The sequence below is a fragment of the Onychostruthus taczanowskii genome, unplaced genomic scaffold (genome assembly GCF_017590055.1).
Source record: "Onychostruthus taczanowskii isolate IOZ18803 unplaced genomic scaffold, ASM1759005v1 scaffold7, whole genome shotgun sequence".
In the NCBI taxonomy this organism is placed as follows: domain Eukaryota; kingdom Metazoa; phylum Chordata; class Aves; order Passeriformes; family Passeridae; genus Onychostruthus; species Onychostruthus taczanowskii.
The window spans coordinates 12,015,930-12,042,650 of record NW_024504786.1 but is presented as its reverse complement, the minus strand read 5'-3'; the positions used below and the strand labels follow the sequence as shown (position 1 = coordinate 12,042,650).

At 37.4% G+C, this 26,721-nt stretch overlaps 1 protein-coding gene across 6 annotated transcripts in view; it reads right to left on the bottom strand.

The window, feature by feature from the left end:
* ADGRL2 (adhesion G protein-coupled receptor L2) overlaps positions 1–26,721 on the bottom strand; it is a 321,354-nt gene that overhangs the window by 53,828 nt on the left and 240,805 nt on the right. For all 6 annotated transcript variants that reach the window (XM_041421361.1, XM_041421359.1, XM_041421363.1 and 3 more), the window contains one exon: positions 17,460–17,673. In XM_041421361.1, the coding sequence (XP_041277295.1) occupies positions 17,460–17,673 (214 nt within the window). The remainder of the gene's footprint in view (positions 1–17,459; positions 17,674–26,721) is intronic.

Here is a 26,721-nt window from a genome sequence, read left to right as displayed (position 1 = left end):
ACTACTGTGATTTGTTCTCTGAATAAATTAAAGCCTTCTGTCTGCTGCAAAACCAGGGATACTTCTGTTATCTGTTGGCCTATACTTCTGCTACTGTCTGCAAAAACCATTTTACAAATTGGTAAGGCTTTCAGCTGAGCTTCTTAAGGACAAGAAGCTCCAAATTCTGTAGCACATTAGATAAAAGAGAATCTACTCTCCACAAAATAGCACTAAACAGCAGATTATCCTACATGGCTACAGATTACCAAAGCTACCTCATCACTGCTACAGCAGAACTCCATAATTTTAAGAAACCTTTACACTTAGAAACACTGTGCTTGAAGAAGAGGATATTCCACTGTTTCAGCCTTAAACCTGGTGGCCCATTTATTTTTGTAATGGGCAAGCACCTTTTGTGTCCCATGATTCTCCAAAATAAGGCTATGATAGAAATAAAGTGCCTTGGAAATTGCAAAATTGGCCTAGACATCATTAGGAAAAAAAAATTTAAAAAGTCAAACCTCAAAAACCTGAACTGATTAATAACTTGGGAGTCCCTCATTCATTTTAACCAAAGTTATTTTTTCTACATGATATATTGTTAATTTGGTTTCTCAATTCAAACTCTTTCAGAATTGTTATAATGAAGGTGTGATACAAACCAGCTGTAATTTCTGCAAAGAAGACAAATCACAAATACTCTGGTGTTTCAGTGTTTGTAATCTACTGTTTGAATTCTCTGCAGGTTTAAATACCATTTAAGCATTCTGCAATCTACCTAAGTGCATACTTCCCCAGCATATGTTAAAATATGGACATTTTCAGGGGATTATGTAGAATCTTAAAATTCATATGATTGCACACTGAGAAATGTCTTCCCACTCAAGAAGAATTCACAATATTCACAAAGATTTATGACACAATGACTTTGCCATTTACAAGGAAATACAGCAGATCAGCAAAGAAGTCTGTATAACTCAGTAACAGTTAACTTAGGAGAGGCAATGTATGAATTAAAATTGAAATGATAGTTAGGAAAGGACTAACTGCAGTAATGAAAGAATGATAATTCAGGCTCTTGTGCTAGCAGCGACAACACTTTTGCAAGGGGAAATGCAGGAATTATCACTATTCTCATGAATGCAAGGAGCAATTGTGTACTCTGACACACGTTCCTTCTGTATTTTAGTATGAATGAAGAAAGGTTACATCTTCATAATGCACATGCATCACTTAGAGTAATCTAAAAATCAAATGGAGTGTTTAATTAACAGTTACAGTATAATGTCTGAACTCCTTTCACCTCAGGAAGAAGACTGTGCAAATGAGGAATGGCCCTTCACATTTCAGATGAATACAGAAAGAAAAAGGAAAGTAAAGCAGCTCCAGCAGGGCTGGTATTATCTTCTGCTCATGATGTAGCCCTGTCCCTGCTGCATCCATCCTCTCTGCTCAGCTACAAGGACAGCTGTATTTTCCATGATAATTTGTTTGTATTTCAACTCTAATCTTGACTTGTACAATTCCCAACAAATTGCTTTTGCTTTTTTTTATTATTATGATTATTACCTTATGCTTATTATTGCACTTTTTCATGTGCAATGTATGGAGATGAGATTCCATGTGCAATCTATTGTGCGAGGTGTTTTAATCAATAATCTTGTTCTGCTGATTAAGCAGGGGCTTCTGTTTTGGCAAGATAACATTAGTTTCTCCTGTCATGCTCCCAAAGCTATTGGGAATCTTCAGCAGATCATTAGATATGCTACAATAAAGGTTTGGTACATTCTCTTTTCTTTCTTAAATTGCTTCTTCACTGTCCTATCATTCCTCGTCACTGCTGGCACTGCATTATTATTACAGCTCCCCTGAAACTTGCACTAGAGCTATGTCTGCAGGCCATAGGATGCCATTTTCAATTGAAGATTCTGCTTGAAAATATAAATTAAGAAAATTTCATTATCTCCTGCCAAGGGCCATTATTCACCATTGTTCTAAGGAAGATTAAAAACGCACAATCTATGGACTTGAACAAATACTCTAGCACTAAAATGAAAACCTCAGTGTATTATGACTGGACCAGAAAGTGAAGCACTGGGATCTGAAAAACAGATTCTGGAAAGACATTAGCACTGCATGGATCAAACCAACTGACTGAGGGAAGAGGTCATCTCTGTGGGCAAGTCACATCTGATACAGCAAGATATAAGCAGACCCTTAACAAGTGGTTCTTGCAGTTTGCAAAAATCAGGTATGTATGAAATATGTCCACATTGCAATGTATCCTTCAAATGCTTTTGTTTTGCATACACAACTTTGACAAAAATAGTAACATAAACATCATGATATTTTGAAAAGGATATAGATGAATGTATAGCCAGAAAAAAACTATCAAAATAATTCTGGGTTGTCCTGATGTTGTATTTCTGTGAATGCAGTGTTTCCTTAAGTAGGGTGAAATGCAAACACAGTCACATGTAATTTACTATTAAAAAAAAAAAGATACACTATAATTCACATTTAGTATGTAAAATTAATTTTTAGTAACATAGTTGATACATTAAAAAGAACTATCTTGGTATGTTTTGAAACTTTCAAGCCAGTTCTGATGATATTTCTCTTTCAGCATATTGATTAAACACTTAAAAGCCAGCACGATGGCATGTTCCTGCCTATCGCCTGCAGCAGCCTGCTTAAACACCACTCGAGGCACGTAAACTCCGAGCTGCAGCACCACATACTCCATATGGTCTTCTTGTTCCTTATTCACCCTGGGTGAGCTGCAGTCTGAGTGAAAAGATATGGGAATATGGGATGAATGCACTTCATGTGATGACTTACACTGAAAAATCCCTGAACTTCATTACCCAAAGTAAGTAGCTGTCTTTACAGCTGTATTCCTAATGGTCTACACCTGCCATGTGAGATGTGGTTTTGCTTTTGTATGAATATTCACTAAACCTCCACTCCTGTCATTAAATGCAAAGTTACAGATGTATGAAGACATCAAATATTACCTAAATACTATGTTTTATTACAGAACTTACATATAAAAAGGAGAACAGAGATTTTATTTTAGGGATGTTTTGATAAAGAAATGCCGCAGTACATAAATTTACAGGCATGTATTTAAATTCTGAGTTTCAAATTCACCTCACAAACCATACATTATTATGTACTGAGACCTAATGAGTTAGCAATTTAAGCCAAACCAAAGCCTGGAAAAAAGACCTGCTGTGAAAATCCAGCCTTCCTATAAAGACTGGATTTGAAGGAGGATTGGCCAGCCATCACTGCTGCTTCTACTACCCTTCCCATGCAGGATGAGTGCACACATCCTACAGAGCTACACGCCCCTAAAGATAGATCTATAATTCTGGGACTGGCCTGACAACATTGCTTACTAATTTGTAATATTTTTTAAAAATTATTTTCAATTTAGAAGCCCCAAAACTATTATAGGGGAATGAGCATGCAAAAAGGAAATAGCACCTATTTTACTGAGCTCAAAGAGGAAATGGATTTAGTGAACTGTGCTTTGCAGTTTTCATTATCTAAAAGACAAAAGGAGATACATGAGCAGGTATGATAGCAGAATTTGCCCATAAGAGCTGTGTCTAGATATTGGTGCTATGACTGCTAAAGCAGTGAGGCGTCCTACAGCCTGGTTTGAAAATTCATGAACCAGCCCTAGGATTTTCTATGCACTTGGCAACATGACCATTACAGTAATAAATCTGGGAGATTTGGATGAAAAATATTTGGGGTGAAGAAAAAAAAAATGGTGTTTTTTCCTTCTGTTTTCTTTCAAAATATAATATTGATGATTTGTTGAATCTTCCTAATTACCAAGTAAACACATATAAGGAAGCTAAATAGTGTATAATTAATATTGTAGGAGAAGGTGCCCCATAGCCTTGTTTCCACTTGCCCAATAAAAAATTGCAATAATATTTAATTGTGCTTTCTTTATACAATGTAATCTTGTGGGAGTCTAAGGGTATGCATTAAGCATAAAACCTCCAAATAGACAATAAAACATAGCATAAAATATGCAACTCCCATAGGCCTTTTCTTAGAATTACTCTGTCTGATTCACTGTCAATGAATGTGTATCTGACTTGCATGGCAAAGTAATTTAACTATATATCTTGCTTTCAACCTCTTCTTACAACTTTAACACATTTAGTTATGACCCATTTGCCTTTTAGTATTCATGTCTCTAAGTTCAAAGCAGTCACTATTAAAATGAGGAATTTTCTCACTTACATCTAAGCTATCAGAAATAGTTTTTCTTGTTACAGTTCATCCTTGTTCTAATACTTTTCTTACTGGTGTAAATGCTATTTATTATGGGGTTATCATTAACCTGAAACTGGAGCATCAGATAAAACAGGGAGAAGGAAAAAAAAAGAAAAAGGAAAAAGAAAGTGGATTTCCAGTGGAATACATAATTCCTGCTTTCTCTTGATATTTTTAGGCACTTTTATAATCCTGCTTTTCTATCTCTACTACTTTCTACCACTTATACCAAAGGCCTACAAAACCAATCAGAGTTTGTGAGGAGATGGCTGTAAATCAAGGACAGTAAAAGTAAGTATCAAAGATGCAATGAGGTGTGCAAAGTAAATAGAAATCTCCTGGTGAGGTCTGCATAGGGGAAACCCAAACCCCTTAACAGTATGAAGCAGATGAGACCTGTTCTTTAGAGAAAATGTTTCTAATGCAACCCCACCTGAGGAATAAGAAATGGAAATACAGTAATTTTCATCATAATAATAATTGCCATATTATTTACATGCATGCGTATTTGCAAGGAAGCTGCAGCATGGGATTACGGGCAGTGCACATCTTAGAACACCAACTAAGCCAAGCAGATCTGCACTGCTGAAAAGTAATAAGTTCAAAAGATCCAATTAAATGTTTCACCATTTAGACAAAATAAATAGCCTGCAGCTATACTTACTTACTAATGAAAACTTTAGTAGTGCAGCATCGTCGTATCTGAGCAATTTGCACAGATTATTCACACCAAATGAGCACAAGTGCAACATCATGCCTCGTGTGTTGAGCAGGTTTCAGGGGAGAAACGTGGGGCTTTGAATAAACCCAGAGCTTTACGAAGGGGCATTTATTTCAGAGGCACAGTGCTAGAGCAGAGCTATAGAAAATCCAAGAGAAAATCCTGAAGCACATTGTCTGATCCTTAGGAATAACACTGCAACAGACTTGCAGGAGAAGAGACTACCAGACAGAGAGTACAGGATAACAGTAAAGTAAAAACCCTTTAGAATTCTTTTTTTGCAGCATAGTTGATCTTTTTTATCCATGGCTTGGCATGCACCATATTCATAACGTGGCTAAAAGTTATATAACTTAAGACAGCTTCTGAGTCATTACTAAATTAATAACTTCGAAAATTACAACATTGAAAACATATAGCCTTATTCTTCACGTTAATTTGCACAGATCTGAAATAGATTTTTAACAATCACCCACTTTAATTACTAAAATAAGGTATTTTAGATGACAGGTATGATTTGTTAGCAATTTTTGAAACAGAAGCCTTCATACACTTTCAAAACTCACACTTCCACCAGACCTCCAGGTCCGTGCAATACAAATTCAGCTTGATTTGCTATGGGTCTCCTGAGTTTAAAACATCTTTTCTGCATACAGAAATGCATATTCAACAAAAAACTATTTTGCCTCTAACAGGAAATTAAGATTTAGTCATTTACAGAACTGGCCACTGGGCCAACCAGATTCTATAGAGTCCTTTGGTTTCCCTGTGCAACAGGCAGGCTGAGGACAACTTTACATGGGGCATGCAGTGGGCGCAACCCTAACTCAACTTTAACACATGCATTCACTTCGAATAATTAAAAATATTATAGCCTGTATCAATTAGGAGAAATTATTTACAAAAATGTTCACCTATTGCAGTCAGCATATGGAAAAATAATCATATTTTTAACAAGGGAAATGGGAAATCGCTATGGGATGCCCTACTTAGATTAAATTAGCAAGATCTTGTTATCGGACCATATAAAAGATACACCATAATAAGACATGACCTTGCAGAACCTTGGAGCCAATCCGTGATTTTTCCCCTATAACCCTTCCTAATTATCTGCAAAGTTACAGACCCTTTTGTGGCAGGCTATTTTTCTGTGAATAGTGAGGGGTTTTGGGCTTTTAAATATTTAATTAGTCTTCTGAAATGAGAATTGTTGCACATGCCAACTGCTTCGATTTTCAAACTGTGTTCGTCCTAATTATGTTCAGATTTAGATTGGTCATCCCAAACCTCTCACTCTTGTAATTATTTACTCCTTAAAGATCATTCAGCAGAGAAATATTTTTCACCCTTATGGCTCTTTCTTTCCACAAATGGCTTTTCTGGTCCGTTAATTACCCACTCAGAGGATTAGAGTTTGTAATAATGCTAGAGATCCTGCATGTAAGATGAGTTTTACAGGGTGAAAAAGAATAATTTGTTTTTTGTAAACTTGCCTTGGGGAATATCCCCTTTTTGGGTTGTCATTTTCATCAACAGAGGCCATGTGCCCACTGCTGCACATCCACCAACTCCATCGGGCTGCAGAGTGACTCATTTATACAGCTCAACAGAACTCAGAGCAAAATGCTGAGCAAGAGGCAAAAGACAATTTGGTTATTTTAAGAGATTTATAAAAGTGCAATCTGCTAGCAAGAAGATACAGTGCTTTTTCTCATAATTTTTACTACAGATTTCATGGCCTTAAAGTTACACGTATTTAACTGATAACTAATAATAAAATTACAACTTTTCTCATTTCATCGGCTGATTTTTTCCAGAAGTGTTGTCCCTTGGTAGATCTTTAATCAACTCTGTAACAGTGGTGTCACTTCCTATTAAAATGTGTCTGAGAGTCCTCACTACAAGTACTTTCTTTTCTTCTGAGAGGAATGCCTGTCACAAAAGCCCTGTTATTCATTACCCACAGTGATGTCTGGATCTAATTATCATCTGGAAAGCTAGAAGGGCTTCCAGGTATAGGACTTCCCCTGCAAAAGTATGCTGCTCTGACTTGGAAAGCACAATCCCACTTTTTCTATGCAATCCAAAGTTAAGGGATTAAGTTACTGATTTGAACTGTGCACTCTCTGTTTCCTGGAACTTCCAGTTTTGAGCCCAATGAAATTTAGGGGACTGCTTCAGTTTGCTTGTTCCCACATCTGCAAAAATCCTGTCTATTCTGCAGCTGGTTTTTACACAAGGCAAGCAGGTTCACCACTGTAATTCACTGGCTTCACTTTGTCAATGCACCGATAATCTTTAATTGTGTCAAAAATATTAATGATCTAATCCTTTTATGAAACTGTCTGCCACTGAAGGAGTCTTGTGAGCCTGCACAATTAAAAACCGCATGTTAGCCATATATAATACTGTGTTACATTTGATGCAAATCCTTTACTATTGAAATAAGCACTGGGCTGACAGCAGGAAGTGGCTGATAAGAAAGCAACAAGGCACTGCTGATAGCATTCATGATAAGTGAGCTCTAACTCATATGTGTTCTGTCTACAGCACATTACCCAAAGTGCTCCTGTTTTAAATGTGACTCCAGGAGGTGTTCTTTTGCTGTAGCTCTGTCAAAAAGGCAGCAAAATTATCCAAGAAAGCTAAATACACAAAGTAAATTATGTTTTTCATACCCACCAGTGATGCTGGCACCAGAATAATATACTGAAAGTAATATCACTGCTGCTACCTCCTAGATGAGAAAACACCTACAGTTTCATGAGTGTAACAGTAGAGTTGAACTCAATGTCTGTAATAAATTCAGTAAACAGGGAAAGATTATGGGTTCAGAACTGTCACGTTATTGCTACACTTACAATTCAGCCTAAAAGAAAGTATTTAATAGACAGAGCACAAACTCTTGAGTTATGGCAAAACAATTTTACAGTGCTGCAAAAATGTGCGTATTAAATATATTTCCAAATTGCTCCTTCATTATATAGACGTATATCACAAGAAGCAAGTATCTGAGAAGCAATGAACAGTAAGGTTTAAGCTCACAGATTACTACTAAGAAAGGAATATAGATGCCTTTGCACCTACAACAGCAAAATACACATCTTGGCAGATGAAACATTGTTCAGGTTGGTGTCACTGAGAAGGAGTAAGAGTTCTTCCTCCAAGATGTTCAAAGTGCATGACTTTGGTCAGAGCAGCTTGCCCAATTAAATTATTTTTCTGCCTCATTTCTTTTCTAATTTTTCTGTTTTGCATGTGTATGTGTGTATGTGTAGTAGAACAATTTGAAATTCCAAGGTTCCTATAGTTACTGTACTACCGGGTAAACCTGGAAAAAATGGCTTTCAGTAGTAAATTTGTAGTAAAGCTTCTGTACTGTAAGTGTATTGTAAATCAGGTTGGACATGGAAAAGAATTCCTCATGGTAAGAACCTTTCCTTCCCATTGATATGTCTACAGTAGGCTAAAAATATCCTGAATATTGAGTATTTGCTCTGTGTAACACTCTTAAGACTGCATTAACTTCATTGCAGTAACTTGTTTTATAGGCTCAGTTCATCATGACCTATAAAATGTTAAGCTGAAGTGCTTTAAATATCTGCTAACACCATGTGCAAGCCTGGGAGTACAAGGCACTGTGCTGTGAAGCGGCAAAGACAGCGCTCTTCTGAGAAAGTAGCACGCACTCTTATGTCACTGATATAAACAGGGTAAGCCTGCTAAATAATGTATGAATCAGGCAGCCAGTCTTTATATAAAGCAGGAATTCTGGTTGAATTCTTTGTGTGATTTTATTTTACCAGCATGACATTAGTTGTTTAGATTGCTTCCTAAAAACCATAGAAGCTGAGTATCATACTAGACTAAAGGACACACATGCAAACTCCCTTCATTCACAGTTATTACAAGAAAGGAAAAAAAATGAAAACTACTTTCATTTGTGATAGTAGTATTTTTGCTAATTATTGTTCTGCAATATGGAGATGATAAAATGGAAAGAGGGAAATTATCTGTGTCTTTCGGTAATCATGGCCCATTTATTAAGCAATTAAATAGCAATTTTATTATTAGAGAGGAAAAAAAAAAGAAATGCCGTAAAATAGCACCATTGCTTGTATCTTTGATCCTTAAACTCTTCCATTTCAGCAACCTCATTAATGTCAAAATACCACGAATATGGCCATCCCTTTTTAGAATGTATACTCTGGGCATAGGCAGAATCTATGGGATTCAATAAAGAAGACTCTTCTTGTTGAATACAACTAAAAGCTTAATTGAGCCACAAAGGTCAGAAGGTTCTTTTTATTGCAAGTAGGAGATTATTCTGTGGCAGAAAGACATTTACAGAATATGAGATCTGCTAATTTCTCTACTACTCTGTAGATAGTTTTTAATTTTTAAACCCATGTTACTCCTCTATTTCTTTCCTCTGAATTAAACATCTGCACTGTAATAATCTTTAAATTCCATTTCCTTTGTGTTACTAATGAAAACTTTTCACTTTCATGGCTACTGCTGACTTTTAACACTAGAAAGTACTCATAATTTACTTACATATATTTAATTCATATTAATCTGTCCTAATTTATGATCTATACCCTACTCTGCCCATCTTCATGTACCTTTTCCATGTCAGTTCTGTTTACTAAATGATATTCAACAGATTTCCTATAGTGCAATGAACCTTAACAGGCAGCTTTTAATTGCCTCGCGTAGGAAACCACATCACTATTAATTCCACAGCAAAAGTATAAAATAAAACTATTGCTTCTCAGACTCTAGAGCAATTAGACCTCTCGGCTATTTGGCTAACTCTGCTTCATGATACCCAGTGCAGTTAATTATATTTTTTGATGTTAATAGTCTCTGTCAGTTTCAAGCATAACTCCTCTTTGATGAATATTTAAATTATATTTGAATAAAAAAATAATCTTGGTTACATTTCATATTCAGCAGTCATCACAGCTTAATAAAGGTCTCCTCAGAAAGGGTTGAGATAAATGGCTATATGAACACATGTATAAAGTCCTAAATCAACTTATCAGATAATGTAGCTGTTTTGGCTAAGTATTATAGAGGTTTTATTGGGGTGGGAGGAATTAATAGGCTTCAACTATTACATTATTATTCTATATGAACTAAATTTGGTGCAGCAATATATAAGTAAATTAGAACTTTTTAATAATAAAGTTCTGACTGCAACTGAACCAGGAACTTATATTGGCTAGACTAGAAATATGAAAACCATGTAAAATTCATGCAAACTCATTCAAGACAACACAAAATTCAACTGAAAGGTGCTGAAGGTTAAGCAATGTTGTCTCAGTCAAGTTCTCTAAAAAATTAGCAAATTACTAGGAGAGGCAATTACATACCCAAAACATATAGTATGTGATTAACTGGGCTAAACAGTGTGCACACCTAGTAAAGCCCATTTCAGCAAGCAGAAAAAAAACCACAAGAAAATCACAGGCTGAAGCATGTATTTTATATGAAGCTCAAATACACATGCAACAGCATATAATAGTTAAAATTTTCTATATATATATGTATAGTTAGTTACATTTATTTTCACCCCATGAATAGTAAGGAAACACTGATGAGTGTGTATATATGATCCTGCCAGATAAGAGACACGCTGACTTAAGAAGAATTTGATTGTGGTTTTGCCAATAATAAAGGAAGAAAACTACTTGACTATAAGATATGAAAACACCAAATAGAATATCAAGCTACACCCTAATAAAATAATGAATCCCGTATTTTTTGAAGCAAACTAAATCTAAATTTTAAATGTAATTAGTTGGTATGAACGATCCTTTTGTTGTTTCCTTTGTAGCCTGTCCAATGTCGCGACTACAGCCACACGCCCATGTGTTATGTGTTTGCACGTGTGTAGTAAAATTTCTTCTGCAGGAAATTAAAATAGAACACACCGCAAAATGATGATCAAGTACCACTGACAGCTATTTCCCCTCACCTGGCTACTAAGAACCTTGTAATATGAGGATTTCTATTTCATTTACTAAGTAATGCCATGATAGAACAATCCCATTAACAAATCCCCCTATTTTTAATGAGTAAAACTAGACCTACTACTTTCATATTAAGAATTAATGATAGAGAAAATACACAATGCCAGAAAAGTTCTTCTCAGTCATGGGTATTTCTGTTTCCTGATGTAATAACTCCAAGGACTGCGGTGTGTTTCAGGAACCTTCTAGGCTCTGTGATTATGCCTTGTTCATGAAAACAGACTACACGTATTTCTGCTTTTTTCTTCATATTTGAGTCATAACTAAGTCTTGTGACTAACACATAGAAAGCAAAACAAAAATCAATCTGGCCACAGCTTGTGTGAAAAGCTTAGTTTCACAATAAAGAGCATTTTAAGCTTCTGCTGCATCAAAATAGTCACAGGGTTGTCTGCTGTACTAAGATCTACTTCAGATTAACAGACGTCTTAGTTTTAAAAGCGTGCTTAAGAAAAAAAAACATCTAATGTTGATGATGTTGTATAGTAAATGTTTTGTGAAGCAGTTATAAGCAAGCTGGAACAGAAAGCACTGGCATGCCAAAGCAAAAGGTCCTCATTTGTGAGATCAGCATCAGTACGACAGAACTTCCGATGTGTGCCAATTCCAAGAACGTACCCGATGCACAACAGCCTGTGTACCCTGTCATCAGCACTGGGATCTCTCTGACATGGAAAAGGAAAAACACATGCAGAAAGCAGAGAAAGGCAAGCTGTACCTCTTATTTGAAAACACTTTTCATCTGATAGTATCTTTAGCAAAGAGAGACAAACTTTTTCGGCTGCAGAAGGAAAAACAAGGGAGAAAGCAAGGACAGCAGCAGGGGTCAGCAGAGTCTTTGTCTAAGCCTTGCAGACCCCCGAAGTGCAGTGTGCCATTGCCTCAATTACAGGCAGATCCAAATGGCAAAGGACAAAATCCAGCCCATGAAAAAGGCTGTAAGTCATACCACCAAGAAATGCCAGTCTAAGTATGCTGCAGTTTAAACACGGAATCAACCCTGGGCCCTGACTGAAGGAGCTGTTTTTGAAAGAGGCTCTGAAATGCTTCTCTTTGGAAATCTTGCACAGGCTGGAATTCAGGTCTGCAGTGACCCACAGCAGGCTCTGCTTTCTATCAGCAAAGCACCCTGTGCCAAGTTTCCTTTTGATCACACCTTTTTGCTACAATGAATGAGATTCATCAGTTACAGATTTCACCCAAGCTTGGAGTCCAGTAGAAGATTTGCTTTATCCACGCACATTAAGGAACTGACCAAACTTGTTTTCATTTGAAAGGACACTAATATGGTGTGACAGTGCTTTCTCTGCAGACCTGACAAGCAGGAACAGGAAAGAGGGCTTGAGAGATGAGTCTTCTTTGAAATAGAATTCATTTTGTTTTCTTTCAAAAATGTCTCACTCCTTTATATATAGGAGTTTTCAAAATAACCTATTTCTTGGACGTGTGAATAGATGGAAAAGAATGACCACCTCCAGTCTTCCGATCTCCCATGGGACGCATTAAGAAAAAGTAAATCCTGGGAGAAGGAATGGATGTGCCGCTTCCTTCAGCTTTGCCTTTGGTCACTCAGCAGGGCAGGGGCGCGTCGCTCACGCTGTGAAAACCCTCTGCTGGAGTGCAGCTGTCTCGCAGAGGGATGATGGACATAACAGGTTACGAGCATTGCCATGGGGAAAAGTCCATGGCAACAAAAACCCAGGCGTGAACTCCTCACTGGTGTCATGAAGGACATGGTAATTGAGGGTACATGTGTTGCTTGTGCTATAGATAGGAAAGGATAGATGCAACAGGAAAAACAAACACTGCTGAAGAGGATTTATTCCTCTTTCAATCCTTTTCCTTTTCTGCAGCAATGTTTTAAAAGGGAAGAATATCTAAAAAAAATGACAGCTGCCTAAGTTCATCTATTATACCTGACATATTTTTATGTTTAAGCTTGCCTATGGAAAATGAGGTCTGCCTTGTTTGTGCACATTTAGAAAGCAAAATTATACTGATTAAATATGCTTAGTAAAGATGTAAAGTACACAAAAGCCACAGTTATAGTACAAATCGTAGATGAAAACAGAATTTAAAGGCTATTTCAGTGCAAAACTGATGTAACTGCCTTTTTGTTGCAGATCAAAAATTAGATCCAAAATAAACTGAATATCCCAAGGTGAGACTACTTTTTTTTAATGCAGATGTTTACATGGTCTGCAAAAGAAGTCTAAACATTTTGAATTTTCTTCTTTTCAGTGTTTACAATACTCTTGGTATCAGATCAGAGAACATACAGTTCCTATTTAAAAATTCAAGGTATTTTAGCCTGTATTACAAGGGGAAAAGTGTTTTCCTTCTGAACTTAATATTAATTTGGCTGTCAAAAGTACATGTTTGAATTTTTCATCTATGTGAATGATTCCACAGATTCTGAGTGAATAGGCTTTCATTTTCTTTAAATACAAAATACTAATTTTCTACTAACCCAAACAATAGTAATAACTACAGTTGCTTAAAAAATAAGGTGTACAGATTGGAACAGACCCACCATTTTTTAAATATGGGGTTTATCAAGATTTAAAATGATATAATTCCAAATTATTATCTGCCACACCATCCAAGTATATATTTAAATACATAGTAATTTAAATACATAGTCAATTAAAAAAAATCTAATTGCACTGTCCTGGAATCACAAAGATCATTATCCAGTCATGACAACAAATAACCCAGAACTTCTCCTAAACAAAAAATTTAGGACTAGGAAAAATGATTCCTACTAAACAACCCCTAATTGTAATTCAAAAGGAATAGTCCCAGCATGCAAGAATCCATCTTAGCATCTTATTATTCCACTACAAAATTACATACATAAGAGACTTTTGATTTGAAATATATTTTAAGTACATATTTAGAAATATCTATTAAATATCTGTTATTCTTTTACGTATAGTCTGACCATGGGAGACACTGGAGACAGAAAATGAAACACCCAGGCGGTTTGAACAGAACTCTCAAGATCCACCTGCAATCCGCTTGCCACAGAAATGGATAATATGAGGTCATAAGTAAATTTTATGCTGTTAATTTTCAAATCTCTGCTGTGCCTATAAAAAGCAGTATTAGCCTTATCAACTTCAAAGTTTCATGACAGTTTCTGCTACAGCCACAAAAATGCACTTTATGAGCAAGCAACTAGAGCAATTTCCTCAGGCTGCTTTGCATCTTCTGCTTCCCTGTTCATTTAATTTCTTTTTAAATGAAAAGGAAACAGAGGAGATTGTCCCTGCTAAAGGACAGCAGAGCACAGAGGAGTTGGACTATTTTAAGAACTAAAACGTGAGTGAAACGTGGGTCCTCTGCCACTCACTTATGCTACTTGCTCACCAAATATTCCAGAAATTAGCTTATTTCTGCACTGAACTGCAGCATGTGGTAGAATCTCTCAAACTTGATGGTATGCAAACGCTGGGGTTAATTATCAGAGAAGTGTGAAAGAGGAGAAGGATTTTCTAAAGGTCTACTCTCTTTCTTCAAAGCTTTAATTTCAACCGTGCCAGTCTGAAGTTTACATAGAATCTAAATACATCTGAAAGACTTTATTCTGGAATAATTGGGATGCAATTTCAATCAGGGACTAAAAATTTAATAACTACTTTACAGAGGTAAAAGCAAAGCAATGAAGTCATTAGTGTTCTAGTCAGGCTTCCTAGGAACGCATTAAGTTAAAAATCTTTTGAGAACTGCTGAAAAGAAAGAATAGGGTGAGGTAGAAAAGATTAAGTAGCAGCTCATTCTGAGAAAGAGGAGCTGATGCATCAGTGGACACTGGCAAGGTCCGTGTGCTACTATCTCAAATTCTCTGGAAGGGGAGCAGAGCACATGATTACACGGCTTTGTGTTAAACTGGAAACCTCATCTTATTTTTCAATCTTCAGATTTCACAGTATTGATCTCATTAAGCTAGTGTTTTCACCTTGTAATTGCAGAAAATGCAGTTGCTGTGCAAAAGCTGTGGATTAATGCTGCAAATGAATAATGAGCACTTAATAATTGCTGCAGAACTACATTTAGCTGTATCTCTAAACCGAATTGAGTGCCCAAATGCAGTGGTAACACAGTTGACTGAAGTGATAAAAACAGGTCCTTAAAAGGAAACACTGCAGGATTTTAAGGAGAAATACAGAAACTATTGCTGTTTATTTCTAAAGGTAGAGAAGATTTCACTGTCATCAAAAGCTCCAACCAATTAAATAAAAAGGAAAACCAATGAACCTGATAGTCCTTCAGGTTAGATTTTTCTATGCAATTGCTGCCATCAAAATACAGCTGATGTGTTACTTTTATATATCAGATCAAGGACATGTGCTGAGTACCAAACAACAATTTGCCTGAGACAACAGAAAATTTCAATCACCGATGCAGTTATAAATAAATGAGATATAAGAACTTTTAATATTTCATAAGAAGTTTGCAACATTCTTCTATGCTTGCAATATAGCACATTCCAAAATTGAGTAATTTTGGAAAAAATTAAGCAAGACAAGAGACATCTTTTCTACTTAATGACAGGACCTAAGAATTAAAACTATGAAAGCAAACTTCCAAATTGCTATAAATGTCAGACAAAAATAGAAAGCAAAGTGTCAAATGATCTTTGCCATTTGTTCAGACAAAAAAAAAAAAAAAAAAAAAAAAAAAAAAAAAAAAAAAAAGGAGAAAAAAAACCTAAAAACACTTTGAGCATAGATAATCTGAACCAATGTCCTACATGTGATCACAATTTTATTTTAATGTTGAACAAAGCATAAGAGTAGAAGATGGGGGAAGTTCAAAAATACGCTTTGCTATTGTATTTTTACAGCTGATTAACTGAAAGGGAAAGATTGAAATTTCAGCTTTTCAGTAACAGTCTGATGTCACTTCAGCAAGATTGTGCCTCTATATTTGTCTCTGACTACCCTAATCTGTATATTTGCAGTGAACATAAGGAAGACTTTGATCAAAACACAACATGCATTTTACACAACAAGGAAGTCTACAGAGCGGCACTACATTTACAAAAGCAATTGAAGGTGGTTTCAAAGGGAGTTGACAGATTAGAGGATGATGACACTGCTGCTGCAGTCTCGATGGAAATCTGGCTTGATCTAATTAACAACTACCAAGTAGAACCACAAGAAGATAATTCAAACATGATTTAAAGAAGTTATATTACCTTTTTAACAGTGTAGCGATGGAGCCTTTCCCTTACTGATCACAAAACAAGCCACAGGTTCAACACAAGAACAAGAAATAAAAGACCTGATATCCTCAATTTACCTCCAGCATCTGAAATTGAAGTCTGAGATCCAGCCCAAATATTTGACTACAGAAGTAAAAAACATCTGCATATTCGTATAAAAATGATAAAAAATTGTAAGAGTCCTACTCATGACAACTTAAGTGAATCAGTAAATCAAAATGGAAGGCTAAGTGTTACCATGTTCAAATAGAACAGAGGAAATGGAGCACAGAAGGCAGGACAACTTGCGTATTTCATTTGACACATCTGTGTACAGGCACCAGAAAGCTTCCAGGTTATGCCCATCCCCTTTTGGTTCAGATTCCTCACCCTAGGAAAAAGGCACTGGGAGGAAAACTTCCAACCAATCCTGAACTCATTCAGGCTTTTAGTTTAAGGCAGTAGCAATGCCAGTGACTTATTTGTGCTGACATTTCCACAACTGTCAGTAGTAGGTCCACACACAGCCTTTAGAACAGGACTTTCTGTGAATCTGAGCTCTCATGCACCTTTTGCAATAAAAATACTTTTATTGGCAGTTAGGGACATGATTTAGAGGTGGAATTGGCAGCACAAGGCTAATGGTTGCTTTCAATGAACTTAAAAGTATTTTTCAACCTAAATGACTTTACGATTCTTGGTTGGTTCTTCTGTCTGCTCTGAATGTCAAGTGCTGTCTTGTACTTATATGCACATGTAGGTTCGTACACACATGTAAAATGACATATAATCCTCCTGGCATGCAATCATTCTGACATTTTCCATTGGAGGGAACTACTATTAGGAACTATGGCAGGGATTTACTGCATTTACTGAAAAATACAGCAGCCATTTGGAAAAATTCTCAGGGCTATCTGACCCCCTGAAAGACAAGGAGATAGGGAATCTCCAAGTAACTGAATTGTTTCATTCTCCTTGAAGTTGGCTTTCTGCTTTTTAATGTTTGTTTTCAGAATTAAAAAAACCCCAAGACCTTTAATTGCAACTGGTAGACTCTATTTCCTTTAAATATTATTAGATAGGAAAAATACTACCTGAATAGCAAAGTGGCAAGCACAACTCAACATTTCTTACAGCATACACCTCTCTCTGTATTAATGCAGACATTTTTCCTCATTAGTCCTCACCACGATTTGTATATTTTTACCTTTGTGTCATAATTTTGTAGGCGTCTGGAAGGAAGCATTCTGTGTTCTCCATCTGGAAAGGGTCAGCATCACAGATCTTGTCGTCTGTCCGTCCGTAGTTGGCACTTTCTATCATGATGACATCGCTGCCTGGGCACCGCAGGTCGATGGAGTAGCCTTCGCACGAGAGCTCCCTCCTCACCAAACCAAACGGTAGTGCTGCTCGGCTGAAACCTTGGGAAAAAAAACAAGGACAAAATGGGCTTGAGACTAAAAGACACACTGAACTGGACTGTTCCTTTTCTGCCACATAAACACCAATTCTCGTGGGCTAAAGGAAGTGCACCTTTACACAGTTTGACCTGGTACCATGTTAAGTGAGGCATCTTTCATGGAACTGTCACATCCCTTACACCACGGCTGCTGGGTTCTTAATCTGGGAAAAGAGGAAATTCCTTTTCACTGCTTCTAATCCTGGGCAGGGCAGACAGTGGTGCCTGTCTGCATGGCTACACTGCACGTTCCAGTTTCCACCTCTTTTCTCTCTGTTTCTGTCTCCAGACCTTGGGCACAGTCAGACAGGCTGTGTCGGGAAGCAGGAATCAGCAGAGCAGGCAGGATTTGCAGAAGTGATTTTAAAAAAGAAAACAATAAAACCACAAAAAAGCCCAAAGCTGTAGTTCCAACTTCCAACTTCATTAGTCTTTTTACTTTGTCTCTCCCTTTCTCCAGGGAGAGCTGGTTACTTTTGCTTAACTATTTGGTGACCTCAGCATTGTCATGATCCAAATATACATGCTGACACTTCACCTAGTTAAACTCCACTGCTCGTTACTGTGTCTTTTACATTAATTTAACTACATACAGATAGGATTTTGAAACAAATACAGACATTAGCACTACCAAAAATCACATGTGTACTGCATAAAATCTCCCCATCTCTCACAAAAATTATAGGTTTAATTTTGATTTTAATTTTTTACACGTTTTTTTCTGCTTAACAAAATTCCTAAAAATAAGTAACTTCTCCAATGAAGCAGTATAAAATACTTTTTTTTTACTAAAATACATCAGAATAAGACTATCTGCATACTATGGTTTCTTGTGCACAGTTACTGATGGATTATTATTAAACAGTATTTCTGTTTCTTACAAAATTGTGTGACTTTTGGAAAACAAGCTGGGCAATATGGTGGTGTTAAAAACCTATTTCTTTAAAATAACAAATCCTAAATTTTCAGGAGAACTTCCTATTTTTTTTTAAATGCCTTCATAATACAGTAACACAAGGCCATTAATATTTCTGTGCAGACTGTTGGAGACTGTTGTGATAGCAAAGAGAAATAGCTGCTAAGTATGGATAGTTGGAGCTCTCTGGCTTTTTGAAAGTGAAGAAAATAAACTTTTCTTAAAAAATATTATGCACTGGAAGAAGCAAGGAAGCAAGCACCTAAAAAAAATCAAGAACAACTTGAGATAACCCCTTGACAGTAAAATTTCCCATGAACCAGAGGCTATAACTTTTTCTATTGAATTCTGTATATTAAAACTCCTACTATATGCAGATGATTATCTGTTTAGACACCAAAAGTTTTTTATAATGATCACACTAGTATAAGGATGTGGCTCCCTGGCATGAACTTGCCCAGCCACAAGGAGAACAGTTGGCCAGAGACCAGTGGCCAGGTCTGCCTTTATATTTTGTGGAACCATATCCTACAGGAAACCAGTACTGTTACTCAGCCAGTATGCTTCAGTATTTGTTAATCAGGGAAGGAGTCAGTGCTGTGGAAAGCATCAAGTTCCACCTGAGATTCACTCCTGGCCCTCAGTGTGGCTGCACATACCACGAGCAGTAACAAACACTACGATTATAGGCTTGCTGAGGTGTCATGGGCTGAGAGCTGGAAAGAGCTAAAACACAAATCCATCACATTCATACCCTGCACGTTCCTCCCGTGCAGCAAATTAAAACAATGAAGACAGAAGTCACTCACAGCTCGGGGAGGGTGTGAAACGGGCACAGGGAGGGATACACGCAGAGTCCCCACCACACGTGAATACAGCAACTCCTTTGGTCAATTACCATCACAACAGCCATGGTGGGACCAAGTATAAGGCTGCTAGTCACCGCCATTCCTACATCCTACTACTCCTGTCAAATCTAATGCCATCCCCAGGAAGCTCATCCCTCCAGCTGGCAGCAATGGTGCCTGTATCTCCTGCACTCAGCTGGGATTCCATGGCCTGCAGCACCACCATGGCCTGGCTGGGGGAGTCCACCCCTCCCAAACCTTTTGATTTTCCATCAGCAAGAAGGGGAACAGCACCTACAGCTGTCCAAAGAGGTGTTTGCACCAGGGCAGGAGGGTACAGCTGCTGATGTGTCAGTGGCTTCATGTGCAGCAGCAGCTCAGGATAGTTACGGGGCCAGGGCTGACAAAGCCACACACAGCTCCCTGGAACCAGTACTGACCCTTACTGTGGATCCTGCAGCACAAGCTCCACTTCTGCTAGGAAACACTCTGAATTCAAACACGAGACTTCTGCAGTTATGCTACAGAGAAATCAGCAGCCTGCAAATCTTACTTCTTCATCTATGGCAACTGCTATAATGACTCTGAATGTGTTTCATCCTGCAGTTTTTCCCCCTGCAGGCATCTGCAAGTTCTGTATCAGGATAAACATTAAAAATATTAGAGCAAGGTTAGATCACTTTGCAGGCAACAGAGGACACACATGAGATTGCTACGTAGGTGTTACATTGCAAAAGCAGCTAGCAATAAAGCAAAACAATGCAGCGTGTGTTAGGTGGGAATGCTGCTCTAAGGAATCTCTGTGGTGCAGAAAGAATTTTAACTAAATAAAATAAATAAATTCAAAGTCCACTAGCAGATCTGCTGTGATCTTTATGCTGAAGCTTTATTTGTAATTTTTTCCTATCACCAAAGAAAAAATAAGTATATCAACAAGCAAAGTGTAATTCAATCCATCTTGCAAGCCTGACAATCGAAGAAAGAACTTGTGGGAGGCCCTGTAAGCGAAAAATCAATATTGCAGCTTTGTGCCGTGCAAATGTGAATACTGCCAAATAGCAGTGCTTAGGGTAAAATGAACTGTTTTGCTCCATTTTCTCCTCTCTGAACAAATGATTTTGAAACGACAGGGTTTTTTTTGGAGCTATAAAACGTCAAGCAATAACTCCCTGCGCTTTAGGCAAGTGATTGGAATAAATACCTCTTGGCAACAGGTGCAGTGACTTAGGACTGAAATTCATTTACATTCAGGAGATAATTCCTGATAAACAGATGCACTGCCACGGGATGGAAGTGTGAACAACCGGCATCTGAACGCTTCAGCATCATTCCAGAGTTTTTTAGATGTAAGTATGTGGCTCTGTCAATAATTACTGTTGTCACCAGTAACTTTGTATCTCCAATGCAATTCCACATGAGTATTCCCAACACTGTATTTTCTTAAACCTGCTGCTTGCTTTACCGAACCTCGAACAAACCCACTTTGTTTGGCTGTCCTCCGGCAGCTGAAATCAACATTCCTCCTCTTCCTGCTAATTGCTTCGAGGCAAACTGTGCCCTGGATGACACCGCTCCTGCTGTCTGCCGCCCAAAATGCTCCCCGATTGCAAAGGCCTTTCTGGTGCCTGGGCTGGGACTCCCAGCACAACCTAAACATTAACTCAAATAAGCGTCTATTACCTAATGCAACATATGCTGTCTCTGATTCACTCATGCTTGTGTATATTAATCACTGTTGTATGCCAATTTTTAATTTATTTTTTCTTTTTAATGGAAGAAGATTAACACCTAATGAGAAAAAAAACATTGTTTCTGTCCTGCTGACCATTTTGATTATAGAAAAGCTTCCTGGCAAACATATGTTTCCTGCACATTTCATCTGCTCAAAAATTAGTTGAGTGCAGGTTCTTTATTGAAAGGAGCAAATAAACTGCTTTTGTGAAATTGCATTTCTAAGAAAAAAAGGTAGAGGGGGGTGTTTAGTGGCAATATACATTCTTTAATTCTTTATTGATCAATCCATATAAGAAAGACAAACTGAAAGGAAAAACCACTATCAAAATTTCTCCTCTGGTATTTTAGTCTATAAAATGAAAAGTACAAGTCCTGTACAAGAACTGTAATTCGGAATCATGTTTCAGAAATGTGGTAAATTCAAATCTGGCTAAAAAATTTTAATTAAAGTTTGCAAAGCCTTATTTACCATTCCACTGTCTTGGTTCCTTCAGAAAAACGATTTCTCTTTACAGAGATAACCTAAATTTGTCAAAACGCAAAGAAAAGTTAATAATTCACAGCATCCTGCCCACTAGCACACAATCTTTTTGAGCTGTCAATACTAAGAGAGTGCGCTAAGTTTGGTAGATAAAAGCAAAACGGCACCACCACATTTGAATGTTCATCGAATACAGAGGAAAAACAGTGGAATGTAAACAGGCTAACATCAGTACTCGACATCAGAAGCAAGGAACCTTTGATTAAAACTTAAAGCACAGAGAAAGTCAACATGGAAGTATAAAATTATTTCAAAGAATGAAGATACTGGAAGAACTGAGAATCCAAACCAAATCTCTGCAGAAATAGCTATATATGTCTCTGTGAGCAAGGAAATATTGCTTCTTGTGTTATTTGGCTGTAACAGAAAGGTCTTTTGAAAAGAGCACATCTTTTCAAACAGAATGTTTACAGTTGTCTCTTTCACAATCTCTTTTATTTTACCATATCATACAACACGATGATTTAAGTTCTACACGAGATGAAGTGATGTGTCCTGGACAGCATTTCAATAATATACGTTTAACAAATGAAAAGCCCAATGAAAACTGTGCTGAGAATCCTCTCCCTCTCCACTGAAGTGCCTACATGCACACACGGGAGGGTGCACGAAGACAGCTGAACACACTTTGGCATCTGAAAATCATGCAAATGCTCAACATGGGTGCCTCAAAGCTTTTGTAATTCCTCAGACAAGTCTCAGCATCCTGCAGTTTCTAAAGAATCCCATGAACTCTGTCAAGGGAGACTTTTCTCCCGTCTCTCAGCACTGTATATATTTCACACAGACAAGCATGTTATTTTGTTAAACAGCTTTTAAATTATCCAACCCTGGTCAACAACGCTACCAAGTACTACAAAAGACAGAGGCAATTTAAATGACAACTGTGCTTTCTCATTCTATCTTTGAAGGAAAAAGTCATTCTGGCAAGCATGTCTATTAAAAGATTACATTGGCACAATAAGAGCTTCTGACAGTGCACAGAGGTCTGGAGTTCACAGCACTCAGCTCCTCTTTCAGGGAAACCCAGCAGCCGTGCACAGCCAGCCTGTGCTGCAGCCCAGCACACAAAACCCCACTGTTCAGTCGGGGTCAAATTAGGCAGGAAGTGATCATTTCAAAAATATCCTCCTACAGCTGGATTCTCTACCATTTTATGTATATACTCCTTCTTGTCAATAAAGATGCTGAATGGAGCAGACATCAGGAGAAAAGGGATTTTTTAGCAAAGGAAAATTATTTTCTACTAAGAGACACCTCCCTCATTTTTTAAACTCATTCATAAAAATGGGATTATCTCAAAACAAAGTACATGAAAGTAGCTCATTATTTGAACTTTAACAAAGAGACACAGAGTCCTAAGGAACAGACCTGACCATTTAAATTACACTGAAGCCAGGCAACTTCTCCACTGAATAAATAAGCTGTGAGGGGAGATTCTTAACACTGGTTTCTAGAATTCTGCTTCTCAGACATTTCATATTTCAATTGCATAACTAAAGTCTGGAAGCCTGTCTCTTACTAAATGGAAATATGATTTCCTATCAAGAAAAACTTTTAGAAATATTAAGTAACTAGTGAAGGCTTTTTATAGTATTTTTTTACATTTTATTTGAACATGATTTAGCCTATAAAAAAATTAAAATTTTAAAAATCTTTGACAAGTTGTAATGTTTTTCAAGATTCAGTGTGAGCAGCAAAATTAAAACGGCATGTAATTTTCTGTAATTATACACTTAATATTCAGTATACATAAACATAAAGTATGTATGTCAGCTTAATGAGATTCAGGAGAGAAGCCAGAGTTACACCCTCTGACTCACACCACGATGGGTCCTGCCTTCCAGGTTCACTGAAACTTATTACAATTTTCCTTCTATGTATTCAGTCTCCATGCAATTCTCAAATATAACCCTGTGAGGCTCTCTTCAGCAAAAAAAAAAAAAAAGAGTCAGGGCTTACCTACTTTCTGCACCTTGTTAAATGATTCAGCAAAACCTAAAGTGAGCAGCAGCATCTCAGCCTTTTAATCTAACAGCGTTGATCCTTCCTGTGTACTGCTGGCAAGGATCTCATTTAAATTCTCCTAAACAGCTCTCACCCCTCATTCAGAAGGGCAAGAATGTATCTCTCTGAGCCAGCAGAATTAAAGGCTTTTTTTGATTGTGTTTTTGTTAGGGTTTGGGTGTGTGTGGGGAGAGTGTGTGCACTTACATAGCAGGAGAGAACAGAGGGCAGGGATGAGTGCTACACTGAGACCTGCAGACCACAGTCCTTCAGTCACCTGGAACAAGAACAGGCAGACTGCAGCCATGCACACATCCCCACACTAGCCCAATACGTCTGGGCCCTACTCTGAAGGAATCACCACTGCGGGAAAAGAGATAGTTTGGTCTTCATGCCCATTTAATCCTTCACCTGCCTGCTGAGGCCGCCATTAGAGTGCTAATTAATGCTAAACTGTGAAAATGGGCTTCTGCACTTTGAATCCAGCCACACTGAAACTGGAGAGAAACCACTAATTCCTTTAATGAAAGTCACCAAACCAGAGCCTGGTTCCTGGCAGCGTTTTAGCAATGCCTACATATGGCAGATGGAAACCATGTGATCTAAACATGAAAGTCTAAATATCTAATGTAAAAATACATGTTCTTCAGTTCTCACTGAGCACCACATTGTATTCTCGTATGCATGCACCTTTCCCATCCCTTTCAGTGGTGCTGTATGCATGAGAGCAAAACTTTGCCCTCTTGATCTAAAATTATCCCTGTTTAAAACAGTATTAATCTGCCAATGATATTTCTTTTCTTTTGCCAGCCAGATGTCTGTTCTCAGGCTTCAAGAATCTCCTTCCTTTTTTCCTTCACATCATACACACTTGATCCTCTGCCAGCTCACAAAAAGCACTCTACCCTTTTCTTTCTTGCCATTAAATACATTGCATCTTCAAAATTTCTCTAGGCAAGTAAGTCCCATGTCCCAAGTCTTTGTAAACCTGCCCTCCTGAAGGTTATCTCCAGTTTACCTACCGTGAACTCTCTGAGCACACCACCTGTCAGGAAGGAGAAGCTTCTGAATCAGAAACAACCTCTTAAAAAGGGAGGTAAGACACACAAAGGCTGATGTGTCAGAAATATTGTGTCAACAGGATTTCCTGTTGAATTATTTCCTCTGCACAGGATACTGGTAGCAGAATAAAAATAAATATTCTTTTATTTTCTATAAAAGTGTATCTTGACAACAATTTATATTTCCAGTTATTGCAATCATTTTTTGATTGGAAACCATGTGTTAAGGAGGGGCAGAGGAAGAGGAAGAAAGGGGAATTTCCATCATCAGTATTCAGAGTGGCCAGACAAAAGAACTATTTTCTTCCCTTCGTTAAGAAACCCAAAGCCTTGTCACCTCAGAGACTGATAAAACCATGCAGAGATGTATCATTTCCTTGGGAATATGTGCATTGGTGGAAGCCAAATCATCCCAGCAGGTGACATGCTGGGTGCTAATAATAACCCTTAGTGTCCTGTGTACATTGCCTTCTTAGCAGGCTACACCCTAACCTATGTAAGAAAGTGAAACATTTAATCTCACTAAGATACCTGACAATTCTGGCTCATTTAAAATAAGATACTATTCTACAGTTGCCAGAGTTTAAAATACCAAATACAACCCTTGTGGTAAAAAAAATAATAGATTTAATTATTGTACAATTGCTACCGCATGGCAATATTTGAGATCACAACTGCAAACTTAAAAACGGAGCATTTTCTTGTTTACAAACAGAATTATATATACACTAGAAATGGAATCAAGAAACGATATAAGAGTTCACATGCTCTCTTTTGTTTCAGTAAAATGATGGGGTGGAGTCAATTGTCACAGTATAATTTATAGTGGAAAAGGTATGTGGTTAATTTTAATGATGGCAAGCTGCTTAAAGAGTGCTTATGAGCATGCAAATAGCACAGCAACCCCCTTCTTGTAAGTACAGCTTCAGAACATTTCAGAGAACTCAGGGGCAGAAAGTAGAACCCTTGGAAACATAAAGGCAGGGATCCAGGAGAGGAAATCAAAATATACAGTCATACCTTTTGAAAACAAGAAGAGCCTTGTGATGAATGTACTTTAAGGTAAATGTACCATCATTTTAAATGTTCCCATAAGTAGATATGAGACAAGAGCAGCATGCAATCTTGGAAAATACCTGTCAGAGTGAAAGGCTTTCTTCCTGACCTTACCTTCTATGAAATATTTGTGGATTTCAAAAATACTATTATAGACAGAAGAGGGATGTACCACACAGCTCTTACAATGTACTTAATGTTCTGACACGTTCTGTGAAACATGAAATAATTCTACATACATACTTAAGAAAATCCTCTGAATAATAAATTGCATGAACAACGAGGTAATTAAAAAACTCCTAAGGAATACGTGCAGTTCTGACATGCTCCCTGGGCAGCAGGGAGTAAGAATGGCAACACAGGTACCATTTTGAGAGTAAATAAATGAAACAGGCACTTTTCCACCCATCAAACTGCTGTTAATCACCTGTAAAGGAACTGCATATCCATATGCCTCATAACAAACAGGAAAAATAAGGAAGATAAAGGAATAGGATAATTAAATTCCACCTGGACTCAAATTCAGGGCTTCTGAGTTTGAATTCTGGTTTTCAGTACTGGAATTTGTGTCTTCTTCACCAACCATCACAATGTATGGCAAGAATGCTTTCAGCTTTTAGAGAACCAGCTAATGAAGTTTCAAATGAAATAAATGAAAAATCAGGATCCCTGAAATCTCTAAGTAGTAAGACAGTAACTAAGCAATTTTCCATTATCGTATGTAAGAGTTCCATATTTAATACTATTTATATTAGAAAGTAACAAGAGGGATGAACAGGCACTGCAGCACAAAAAGGAAAATGTTGCATTTGCTGATTACTTCAATTTAGAAGCACACACCTAATAG